Below are 12,940 nucleotides of genomic sequence, written 5' to 3'. Positions count from 1 at the left end.
GTCTAACAATCACCTGCACCTTTATATCACCTTTATAATATATACAGTGTCCTGCTCAGAGTCACAGGTGTTTATATGATTTAGGCCTTTTCATTAATTGCATCTGTATTTATTGATATTCTGATTGTGAATTCATTATTTAATAACCCAGAATATGACCATGGTGTCTCTGAACACTGGAAATAATTTAGGGCCAAATGTTTCAGGAAAAATTAAAATTCTGTAACTCATCAACCGGCCTCTCAGGAATCATCAGCCAGGTGTGACTGAATGGAAATGACGGTCAGTGATGTAAACAGTGTTTCTTGCTGACAGACAGACTCTCTGACTTTGATTGTATCCAGTATCCAAGTCGATTAGGGAAATAAGAGATGGTGAAAAGAAAAATCTTTCTAATGAGTGAAGAAAGCCGTTCTTGCTCCTTTGTTCAGAATTTTAAGTCGATGAATCAGAAAACAAAATATAAAACATGGCAGTGATACTCTTTTTTAAAATCTGTTATCTGTCTTCACTCTGTATGAAACTCCAGTGATATTGTGATGTATCAGATCAGTCCGATCAGCTGCAGCACTGCACTGCCCAATCAATAACTGATAACCAATCAGGGGGGTGTGTCGGTCGGTAAAAGACTTCCAGGAGGGCCACACTCGTGTATCTTCGATTCCCTCCCCCTGAAAGCCTCCTCTCTCCTCAACATCTCTACTCCTCTGAGTGCAATTAATGTATTGAGATGTCCTACAAGATGGCGAGTCTCGATGGATTTCCGGGTCAAGTGATTGAGGATAGAGGATAGAGGAGTCGAGGAGGGATATTGGGATGAACCCATGGTCAAGCGGGATTCGTCATTCATCACACCTGGGAAAGAGCAGATTTGGATGGTGAACATGTGCATCTGGAGTTGACTTGACTGACAGAAAAATATTATTTTTTTAAAGATATTTTTTGGGGCTTTTTAGCCTTTAATGGATAGGACAGGCAAGCGTTGGGGGGTGGGGGGGTGGGGGGGTGTTAACATGCAGCAAAGGGCCTCAGGCTGGAGTCGAACCCAGGCCGCTGGGGCAACAGCCTTGTACATAGGGCGCCTGCTCTACCACTAAACCACCAACGCCCCAGACTGACAGAAAATTAAAAGAAATTCGAGAGAATGTTGCTTAATGAGGCCAGTGTCTCCTGTTGTCCTGTTCGGTAAGGACAATGTGTTTAGCTTGACAGATGAATTTGATTGGAACTACAAAGTGGGGAATTGAAACATCCAGTAATATAACTGCGTTATGCAATCACATTACATTTGACAAGGAATTCTCATTTGCCAAACTGCACTTAGGTGTCTTATCAGTGTTAAGAAAGGCCATTAAGGGGAAGTGGATAATGTGGTTTAAATAGTTAATATATTTCACCATGGATGATAACGAATTAGAAGCTAATGAGATTTTTTGCTGAATTAAAGTCAGTTGAACAGGAAAGAAATAAGCAAGTCACAAAGATGTTTGTTTCTTTTGTTTATTCACAATTGCCACCTGCTGCTCAGTTCGCCTTTCATCGTAGCCTGCTGCCTGCCAACAATTAAGAGCAATTCATAACAAAAAAAACCCAAAAGGTAAAATTACCTAAAAATACATCAACTGTACAAAGAAACACCTTCACACAGAGAACATCAGAACAAGTGCAATGCAGCATTTTAATTAATGAGAGATTCTGAAATAAAAATTAACTTGTAAAACAAATAAAACCATCATACGCCGCAACTGAGATCAACTTGGAGGATGTCATGCAAAACCAGTGAGTGAAAAAGTGACAAATATTTGAATTAAGTCAGGATGAGAAATTTTTCTCACAATGACTATTTTTTAGCAAGTTGAAAATAACAATGTTTTTGTAAGTGTCCTGAAATGGGCTGCTTAACAGGCAGACAGTAGAAATCATGCCAAAATAACAATATGAAACCTGGATTGAATAAGAACTCCTTTTCAGTAAAGATACCTTAAAAAGAACGCTCACAGGGAGATGAGACTGTGCCTGAAAGTCTTACTTGTCTCAAATAATGCTGGACAGATTGTTCTGCTATCGGTTTGTGAAGGGTTACAAATTTAAACCACTTCTTTCACAACCCATGCAGAGAACATGCAATACATGCGGCCAGATGAACCAAATGCTCAAAAGTTTCTTAATGCATCAAGAATAAAGGGATGAAAACTTCTGTGGCTTAAAAGCAGCTTAGCATGTTTTAGTGGAACAAAGAAAACAGAATTTGGCTTAGAATCAAGCAGAACACCAAATTCTGCCAGTTAAAAGAACAGTTCAACATTTTGGGAATTTTTCTTAAGTAGTTCTTTCTGAGTGAGATGTGAAAATCCATACCACTTATGTCTGTGCATTAAAGGTGTGGGGGTGAAGTGGGGTCGTATGAGGTACTTATACTTAGACAGTATATCACATACAGTAGATGTTCGGCACGGCACCAGTTAGGAGAAGCAGACTGGAGTCCGACATGAAAGCTCAGCAATCTACTGCTGTAGAGGGGTCAGCAACAAAATGTATTTTAGTCACCTCAAAAAGTCCCACCCAAAAATAAATCAGTATCAGTTTAAGTGCATGTTCTATTCAGTATTTTCACCTTTTACCTGTCTGTCAGACAGCCCATTCTAAAGAGAAAGCCATTAACAGCTTCAGTTATCCATCTATGCTCTCCTCAAAGCCACCAGACTCCATTGAGAAAAACAGTAATTTTAGCTCACCGAACACAGGAGCTGCTGGTCTACTGCTGCTTCAATTAGTTAGTTAGTGTTATTGTGGGACTTTGGTGGAACTAACCCCTTTAAATGCCAAAGTCACACAATAACACAATCAAAATAACTGTTCGCGGCAGAGATAGACCAGCAGCATCTGTGTTCAGCAACGTTAAATCACTGATTTTCTCAATGGCTTAGAAGGAAGCGAAACAACAGCTGCACATTGCAGTTGGAAATCACTGTCTGACAGAAAGGTAAAGCAGTGCAAGTACTCTCAATACAGCGCACACATACACTAATATTGACTTTTTTAGGTGGGTATTTTTTTAGGTAGCTAAAATACATGTTGTTGCTGACCCCACCACAGCATTAGATTGCTGAGCTACAATGTTGGACTCCAGTCTGCTTCTCCAAACTGGAGGTGTGCTGGCCTCCATCTACTGTATGCCTATGGATAAGCAACCCATGCAACCCCACTTCAAAAAATCTTAACTATGTGAGTCTATGTCAATTCCAAAAAAATAAGTACATAACATCTCTAAAACTGATAATACTAAATATTAGAGACTAGATAAAACATGGTATCAAGCTTTGAGGTGTTGGTATGCATATTTTTTAATGCATCCAAGCTGTAATCCGTATTTCACACAGACACTTGATATTGGTGTCAATTTTCTCATCTCACTATCAGAGAGAAAGTCAAAAAATGTATGTCCAAAAATTACGACTAGAATTATTCCTTAAATCAATAAAATACTCTTTGCCAACAGTTTTTTTCAAAGGCAGAATTGAAAATCTCACTCATCTGGGGGTGACTGACTGAAATCCAATTTCATCAACAGTATCAGGGGTGTAAATAAGACTCAACAGCTATACGTTACTGTACAACAAAAAAGACTTGTAATCTTGCAACCGAGTGATAAAAATGGAAACCCCAAAAGCTTTATTGCAAAGCTAACGCTGCTAATGCTCTACACTCAAAATTTCATTAACAATCTGCTGCTAAAAGCCCAGGCTCTTATAACCATTTATGAAACAGAAATACACCTGAAACTGGACCAGAAGTAGAGATCTGATCTTTTGATACTCAAGATTAAAAAAAGGCACAACAAAAGGTCCTGAGGTACAGCAGCCGTCAAAATCGTTTGGCAACACCAACAAGCTAGTATCGAATAAAATCTCTCAACAGAATTGTCTCAAGAAAATGTCTGCCCAAGTGTGACCTGACAAAAGACGCACGTGTTTGAACAGTTTTTGTGTGATAATAGCTAGGCAGAGACCTCAGCACTGGCAGGAATCATTGTTTGACGAAAAAGAACACTGAAAAGGCCTTCGGCTCACAGATTTGCTACCACAATGCTAAGTGCCTCTTGTGCTACCATGTCAGTGCTACGAAATAAGAAGAAAAAAAAAAAGAAGAAAAAGTAACAGGAAAAATTACTGGATATGGACTCAAGTAGAGGATATGGAGAGATTAGACTGGCTAAGTGAAACAATAGCTTGGATACCTTCGTCACTTCATTTCCAGGGTTACCATCTTCAAAATCTGTGCTATGTGAGGCAATTCAAGAAGAGTCCCTGTAGATGTTTAATCATCAACACTTAATTTGTAAAGATGAAAAAACTTTAAAGCTATCTAGTTAAAGGATAAGACCAGATTTTTTGGACTAGACCATCTTCCTCACATACTGTACAATGCTGAGAGTTGCTGTAATCATCCCTTCTGTCCATACTGGCGGTGAATTTCAATGAACTCTTTATGAAGACAGGCTCCTCTCCCAGCCTTCAAGTTTGGCGGTTCTTAACAGCTATAAACACTTTTGCCTTTAGAGGCGTTTAGTTGATAGCAGTTAGCAGCTAACTCAAAAAAGAACAGCAGCTGAAAATTGGGAAAACAATAAGGTCCGGAAGCTCCTTACTGTCCAAGCAGTAGACAAGATCTGCTGCCACGCACATTTAAAAAAATAAAAAATAAAAAAATAAAATTATCACATACTGGAGTGGCATGATGTCATCATTGTTTGGTTCTGTGTAAAAATGCAAAGGAGCACGAAGAAGGGACTTTGTAGCAACCCTACAGCAAGATCTCCATGTATAAGGCGTTTATGACTGCAGGCTTTTTTGCACAGCACTTCAAGTGTGGTCTTTCAGAACAGCTATTAACGCTTCTGCCTTTAAACATGGTCAGACAACATGCTGTATGGACTAGTTTGTTTCAAGTATAGTGAACTCTTGCCAAAACTGAAATTGCTATTCAAGTAACAGGATGTGATGTAAGACCAGGACAAAACACTGGCACTAGGTGTGTTTTCATCCACCTGATTTCGCATTTTCAATTTGTGCATAAAAACAACCTAAGTGGAGACAGCAGGAATTTGAATAAACATGAAGTACAAAAAAAAGGTTGTAGCATGGGGGAGGTGGAAAAGTAAGTGTATCGATAAAAAGTAAATGTGACTAAGTGCAATGGAGACCGATGAAGCGAATAAATGATGATGTACAGTTATGATGCATCATTGCATAGGCCATTGCGAGCTCTCTTTGTCATCTCTGCAGGCTTTTAACATGCTTACAGTGTATATGCACAAGGGGCTGTCAGCAGAACTCTACCAAGAGCACAGAGCTGTAATTTTAATTATTCAAAACTCTATTTCCAATCTCAAGTGCATTCTCTGTTATCATTCATCTATTGTTTCCTTCAGTTGAGGTTTGACTAGCACTGTTCTGTCGTGGTGGTGTGATGGCCATTTTGCCCAATTTAGATGGAAACACAACTACTCAAACTGCTGAGGCCTGATATTCACTTCGACTGAAAATGAATGTAAATTTTGTCCTCTAATTCCTACAGTGTTGTCACACTACAAAGGGATCCCTTCACTGCCAGTTTGGACAGAACAAATGTGAACAGCAGCCAGTAACTGAGTAAGTGTACATACAGCATGTGAGTTTTGCATTAAAGGCCTAGTGTGCAGGATTTAGTGGCATCTAGTGGTGAGGTTGCAGACTGTAACCAACTGAAACTTCTCCCATGTGCCAAACATGCAGGAGAACTACAGCGGCCAACTCGAAAACACAAATGGCTCCACATAGAGCCAGTGTTTGGTTTGTCCATTCTGGGTTACTACAGAAACAGCATGGCGGACACCGTGCAAGGGGACCAGCTCCCTATGTAGATATAAACCGCTCATTCTAAGGTAACAAAAACACAATAATTCTTAGTTTCAGGTTATTATTGACTGATGAAAAAAGTTATGAATATCACATTCCATTTCTGCCAATATATCCCTGTCAATCCTACACACTGGACCTTTATGATGGACTTTCTGAAATTCAACCTTATTTTTCAAGTCTGGACCCCAAAGCTACAAGCTCTGAAACTGATTATATATTCTGATTTTAATCTACTGTGCCAAATTGGAAGCTAAAAAAAGCTTGGTGCCATTACTGTCAGAACACAATAAGTGCTTTTTTTAATCTTAGCTTTAAATTTCACCTTAACAACATAACAGTCCTTTGCTTGGATCAGTATAATAGCAGCACAAAGCAAGAGAACTAAAAACATGGCTGCCTGTACATGGGACGGTCACTGCAAGGACTCTTAAGGATTTTAAGAAATTAGGAACAGATTAAGGAAGAGCAGAGGAAGGAAGAAGTGTTTGTATTCTGCCTGTAACAGGTACAGACCCCATGTTCTCAGCCTTGTAAATATCAGCAGCTAGAAAGACTTCTTAATATCCCTTTTTGATACTGTGGCTGAAACCATTTCCCTCCCTGAATGTGACTGATGAACTCAACATGGAAGATTAAACATCCAGAGTAAAGCTGGAGCAGCACAGAGAAAACTGAAATCCAAGAAGTGAAGGTTTGAAAACAAAATCAAAGAAAGGAAATAGGAAAAATGCTTCACCCCTGATCTGAACAGAGATGTTTGGCACTTTATTGTACTGAGTCCAGGCATGTTGGATATAGACTGTGGATGGATGGATGGAGGCAGAAGGAGGATCTGAAGTCACATTGAGAGGGTTCAGACGATGGCGTTGGTGCCCCGGAGGCCGACCCCGCGGGCAAACTGCTCCAGCAGACCGGAGATGGCGCCTGAGGGGCTGGGTGCTGAGGACTTGAGGCCAACAGTGGAGCTGTAGGCTGCCAGGAAGACTTCCCGCACCGCCTCCAGACGGGCCTGACGCTCAGAGGGGAAGGGACACCTGGCGAGTAGAGAGGAAGGAGGGAGGGACAGAAAACGAAGGGAAGCAAGATAAGACAGGAAGAAAAGGTTAGGGAGGGAAATCCTATTTTAAAAGTGCTGCAAAAATAACTACAAACAGAAGAAACTAGAATTACTACCCTGTGGTTGTATGTCTCTGTGCACCAGTCTAGTTGTACTTACAATTTACATTTGTGTCTATAAACATGGATGTTTCACACACAGCTTTCCCCCAGACAGCACAAAGATCTATACAATCAGCACAGTTTCAAGATGAGTGTCACCAATTCAGTATGTGACCAAATGTCTCCCTTTCTGTCCCTGAGATATGATGTTGAAAAATGGCCAGAGAAGTGTTTTTGAAGAACATTATGATGTCACAGTGAAGGTGGCCTTTGACCTTTTGGATATAAAATGCCATCACTTCATTATTTTATCCTATTAGACATTTGTGTGAAATTTTGTCATAATTAGCATCTGAATTCTTTTCATGGCCAAAAACATGTTTTGTGACCTCTGATCTTCAACCACCAAACTCTAAAGCCCAGTTAAGACTAATGATTTGCAAGAAGGTGAACCGTTTTAGAACGTTGCAGAGAAAAGTTGTAGCGGTGTGAACTGGCCGGTCTGAGCTCCAGTTAAGCCGGCTGATGTTGTCACCTGTGACTCAGCTGGTCAAATCACCTCCGGCAGGTTTTAGTGAGGCGCGTCACCTGTTTCAACAGCCAATCTCCTTGTTGTGAAGTCCGCTGGTCAAATCAAAATGGCTGCAGACGACGGGTTCTCTTGCTGTGGCAGGTGCTCCATCCCCGGTAAGCCTTTGGTCTGAACTGAGCCCTACGGGTTCATTCTTAAGTGGACGTTTGTGCCAAATTTGAATAAATTCGTTCAAGCCGTTTTTGAGATATTGCATTTACAAGAATGAGACAGACAAGAGGTCACACTGACCTTTGACCGCCAAAATCTAATCAGTTTAGCCTTGAGTCCAAGTGAACATTTGTTCCAAATTTGAAGAAATTCCCTCAAGATTTTCCTGAGATATCACGCCCATAATAATGAGACATACGGACAGACGGATGGACAACCTGAAAACATAATGCCTCCAGCCACAGCTATCACAGGCACTGAGGCATAAAAAGAGGAAGTCTGCCGAGGAATCAGAAGATAAGAGCAGAATGACGCAGGCAGAGGCAGTTTGGATCAACCCTACTTCTAAATTAACCATCACAGAGCTCACATACTGATCATCATCATCTCTGCTTCTCTCCCTTCTACCCAGCTTATTTCATTCACTCTGAATAAAGATAGATAGATATTATTTTGCCTTTTCTGGCTACAAGCGATGCCGGTGGGACACACTCTATTCAGCAGTCAGATCAAACAGAAATTAAAATGTGTCCCCTGATGGGAGCAAAGAGTAAAAGGATGAATCAGAGGGAGAACCTGGTGGAAAATTCATCTAAAAATTCATTTAAATGCAACTTAGTCTTACCTTTTTACTCAAGCCTTTTAATGTATTTTATCATGTTGTCTGTTTTAAACTCTTAGCATAGCATATCTAGCATATCCTTCTGTAGCACTTTGAGATTTGTTTTTTATGTAAAATGTGTTACAAATAAAATTTATTATTACTACTGAATCGTTTGTTGAGTTTTATGTTAAATGTTCCAGATTGCAAATGTGACTTTTAATTAGTGTTTATAATATGACTGTTCAGAACATAGCGGCTTATGTTGGTAACTGTCTTTTTTGTACTGCTTTATGTTTTTAACCATGAGTGAGGTGACATTTCTTTAGTTAAGCTGTATTTTCCCTGAAGAGGGAGCATGGTAACATGTACTTTAAAATACATCTATACAAACTCTAACCACAATACAATGGCCTGCCGTTACACCCCCTGCAGGCCCAACTAGGAAATGACAGATCTTTTTATTTTTATATCCTGTCGTCAAAAATGAAAGTACTGAACTGGCACATATCAGATATCAGCCGACCAATGAATTGGTGGGGCTCTCGTCTAAATGTTACTGCCATCACACTGCTAACATGGCTAAAAGTCAAAAGAAACATTTGTCCAGGTAGCTTAAGTCATCGTAGCTTGGTGCTACAAAGGCTTAGTAGTTGCTCTAAAAATAAATGTGATCATAAACTCCTCTTCTACACACCTCTGTAACAGTTGACAAAGTGGTTACATTACATACAGCACATGCTGGTTGATGCTCTAAGGAAAGCAAACCCATCCTCCAGTAATAGAAGTTGCTAATTTCATTGTAACATTGAGCCTTGCACCAATCATGACAAGCTTATTTGCCAAGCTTAGTAAAAACAACAGAAAAAGATGCAAAGGGTTTCCTTAGCAGAGGTGGTGAATCACTGTCAAACCCAAACATTAACTACTGCACCTATAATCTACACTAACCTTTCTTTAACTGAGTTCCAACAGAAAGAGGGAAAGTAATGGAGGGGTTGTACGGTGTTACTTACATTCGTCCACTGGGTCCTTCATCCTGAAAACTGAAGGGCAGGGGGGAGTCGTAGGCAGCAGCCACAGCAGATGAGGTGGAGGAGGCTGAGGCCACAGGTGGATGGAAGTTAGCGTGGTCATGGATGCTGCCACAACCCGAAACTATCTGCCAACTCCCGTACTCTGTCGAGAGAGAGGAACCTGACCGAGTGTAGTCTGCTGCTAACCTGAGAGAGACAGACAACAGAGAGTGAGGAGGTGTCAAAAACTGTCCTGTGTGTCAGTTAAATACCAAGCAACCAGGTACTAACAGGCTTTCCTCGCTGCGTAATACAACACAATAAGCAGGCAATAATTATTCTGACAGCTGTCAATCATCTGTCAGAAGCCACAATGATGGATGACACTGCATCCAAGTGCCTAATGACCAGTTGAATAGTAATAATGGGAATAATAACTGTTTTAAAGAACAAAATAATCCTAAATTTAACCAACGACAAAGGGACATAACTATGAAAATAACAATGACAAAGAAATGCAAATGTAATTTTACTGTGGTGAATATAATAATTAGAATCTACCTTGTATGCAGTTATAACTTCAAAGTTAAAACTACATACATTGCAAATTAACAACAGCAGAGCTCTTTGGGTTGACCTGCATCTCTGGCAAGCTCAGAATGCACTCACAGTAGTGCGTTTTGAGTGTGTGCGTACACCATGCGAAAGTACATTCTTTTAAGGACAGCTGTAGTACATACTAAAAGTAAACAGATAAAAAATGTGACTGAACGCATCCTAAGACTCAAAAGAATCACGAAGGTGCATGTTTTTCTTCCAGGGGCCACAAAGCTAACAGCAGAATCGGATGTCAATCACGCGCAGCTGTCCCCTGCCACACAATTCTGATGTAATCAACTCAAGTGGAAACATCTGCATGGATATGTTTGGACTGTACTGCAGCCACTACAGTCTGATGTTTTCATAGTGATGGAAGGCTTTCCTTTTATGCCAATAACTGTAAGGAAAATGTTAAGACACGGAAGGTGAAAATGGCAAAATCACTATTTCAGTGTCAGCGCTGAATACCAGAGGAATACTCTCTCAATGCCCATGCATGAGCTGCAGTTTGAGGCCACAGGCTCCGCTGTGTGAGCGTAAGCACTGTGCCTCTGGTGATCATCCAAAATTTACATTACTCAAGTTAAGTGCGTGTATAAAAATAAGATGGCACGCAAACTTGGAATGGCTGATGGAGCTGTATCCACTCCCTCACCTTCTTCCGGGGACAGCCAACGGGCTGCTGCCAGTGCGTGTGATGCCGTGTTCTGATTGGTTGGAGGAGGAGGAGCTGGAAGACCTGGCCTCATTGAGTGGATGCGAGAGGTGCTCGTCTAGAGGGTTCTGTTTATTCCAAACAACCATCTGAGGGGAGGAGGTGGTGCCTTTTCTCCTGAGGGGAGGAAGAACACATCAGCATCCACAACGTGTGCAGTACTAGCAGCTTGTGATAAAAGTTTGCTTTCAATTATGATGGGATATGAAAAACAGCTTTTTACTGATTGAAATTAATTTTGATTGACTTGAAGCACAATCATAAATTAACAGTTCTTTCTGAAAATCGACTGAAATGGAAATATTTGGGAAGATTGCCATTTCTTTTTTCTTACATTCATCCGAAGGCCCTGTTATAGTGCTACATAATAAAATTGTTTTTCATTTATATGTCATTAATTAAAATGAGACCGCTGTGCTGGCAGAGTGGGGATCTGGAGTGGCGGCAGAGATCTGACAAAAACAAAAATGAACCTGGCTCATTTTGAGACAATGTCATCCAGCTACACACTATTTTGGAAAGTCAAGTACAAGCAAGTGCAAGTGCACAGTCCTGGATGATTCTACACCATAAATCACCAAAATGTATTTCTACTGTTAACCTCAACACTGAGCATGCGATGCCCACTCTAATGTCATCCCTAAGCACTGACCCCTCACACATTTGCGGTCGTCTGTTTCATCACCGTCATCAGTATCTGAGTGTTGTGTGAGATTTTTCTGCACACAAGAAATTTCTGACTGCTTCATCATCTAGAGTTTGTTATTTGCTACCTGTTAAAATTCGTACTTGTGGACTTCTCTGTTTTGTTTATTTTTCTTTTTTTCTGACCTGAAATGCCGCTGTTATCACCATTTTTACTTCACACCGCGGTGCAGAGTTGTGGACTTACAGAAAGTACGCATGAAGGCTTCAAAGAGTTGGACTTCCTGGATCATATTTCATCATTCATTCATTCTCACTAGCATCTGAAGTGACTAGTGCTGCACGATATATTGACACTAATAAAGTATCGCAATATCCTGTCATTAGAAATGGTGCAATACCCCGTTTTATTAGTATTGGTACCTAAGAGAAGAGCCAGGGTTTCCAACACATTCATTTATTTGTGGCATCCCACTAAAATGAAAAATCTGCTGCCATGTCTTGATTTACTGCTTTTGAAGCTGGTTTCTTTTAGCCTGGTGAAACCATCCTAATCTCATGAGCTCATATTCTATTTCGCTCTGCAGATCAGTCTGGCTATGCAATCATTAAGGCGCATTCTGGCATCGGTAAAAGCTTACCAGGCCAGTCACAACCGTTTATTACTTTGGGGCGGGTTATTTGAAATCACATCATCAGAAGAGGGACAAGGAGCGGAGTGAATGCATTTCATAAACAACCAACATGGCTACTGATTTTGAAACTGCGATGTGTTGAATGAACTGGAATGTACATTTTCTTTAAAAGCAGAACAAACGGCTACACTGAAAGCTTTTATTGAAAAAAAGGATGTGGTTGCCATCCTCCCTACAGGGTATCCAGTGGCTATTGTTGTTTCTCCACTAGTTGCTCTCATGGAGGAGCAGGTCAGGGAAGCGACCAAGCTGGGAATCACAGCCATGCAACTCAGAGTCCACAGTGAGGAGGAAATCTGCAAAGACGGCAACACTCTTTCCCAGACATCATCACAGCTCATCTCTCTATTCTTGAGGTATTGCATTCCTGAGAATGAGATGAATGTGAGGTCACAGTGACCTTGACCTTGGACCACTACAATCTAATCACTTCATCCTTGAGTCCAAGTCAGCATTTGTGCCAAATTTGAAGAAATACCCTCAAGGCGTTCCTGAAATATTGCGTTCACAAGAATGAGTCATACAAGGTCACAATGACCTTGATCTTTGATCACCTAAATTTAGCCATTTCACCCCTGAGTCCAAGTGGACAGTTGTGCCAAATTTGAAAAAAAATCCTTCCTGGCGTTCTTAAGGTATCGCATTCACGAGAACAGGATGGATGGGCCAACAACAAGAAAACATCATGCCTGCAGTTACAGTGATCATCAGCGCAGAAGCATTAAAAAAAAAGAAGAAAAGAAATCCAAAAACCTCAAAATTTAGAGAAAGGGCACAGACTGACACACAGACAAACAGGCAAGATTAAAAAAAGAAAAAGAAAAAAATCTTACAGTGTGTGTGCAGCTCTCCGCTTTCACTATTTGCA

The 12,940-nt window shown here is 40.6% G+C and overlaps 1 protein-coding gene across 1 annotated transcript in view; it reads right to left on the bottom strand.

The window, feature by feature from the left end:
- Positions 1 to 1,483: 1,483 nt before the first annotated feature.
- The window catches only part of mtmr14 (myotubularin related protein 14), a 50,481-nt gene continuing 39,024 nt past the window's right edge, over positions 1,484 to 12,940 (bottom strand). The window contains exons 17-19 of the mRNA XM_049571039.1: positions 10,673 to 10,849; positions 9,418 to 9,624; positions 1,484 to 6,934 (exon numbers count right to left, since the gene is read on the bottom strand). Coding sequence (XP_049426996.1) covers positions 6,754 to 6,934; positions 9,418 to 9,624; positions 10,673 to 10,849 — 565 coding nt within the window. The 3' untranslated portion in view covers positions 1,484 to 6,753. The remainder of the gene's footprint in view (positions 6,935 to 9,417; positions 9,625 to 10,672; positions 10,850 to 12,940) is intronic.

This window comes from Epinephelus fuscoguttatus, linkage group LG1 (assembly GCF_011397635.1).
Source record: "Epinephelus fuscoguttatus linkage group LG1, E.fuscoguttatus.final_Chr_v1".
In the NCBI taxonomy this organism is placed as follows: domain Eukaryota; kingdom Metazoa; phylum Chordata; class Actinopteri; order Perciformes; family Serranidae; genus Epinephelus; species Epinephelus fuscoguttatus.
The sequence above is the reverse complement of the archived record's forward strand: the minus strand, read 5'-3'. Positions and strand labels throughout refer to the sequence as shown.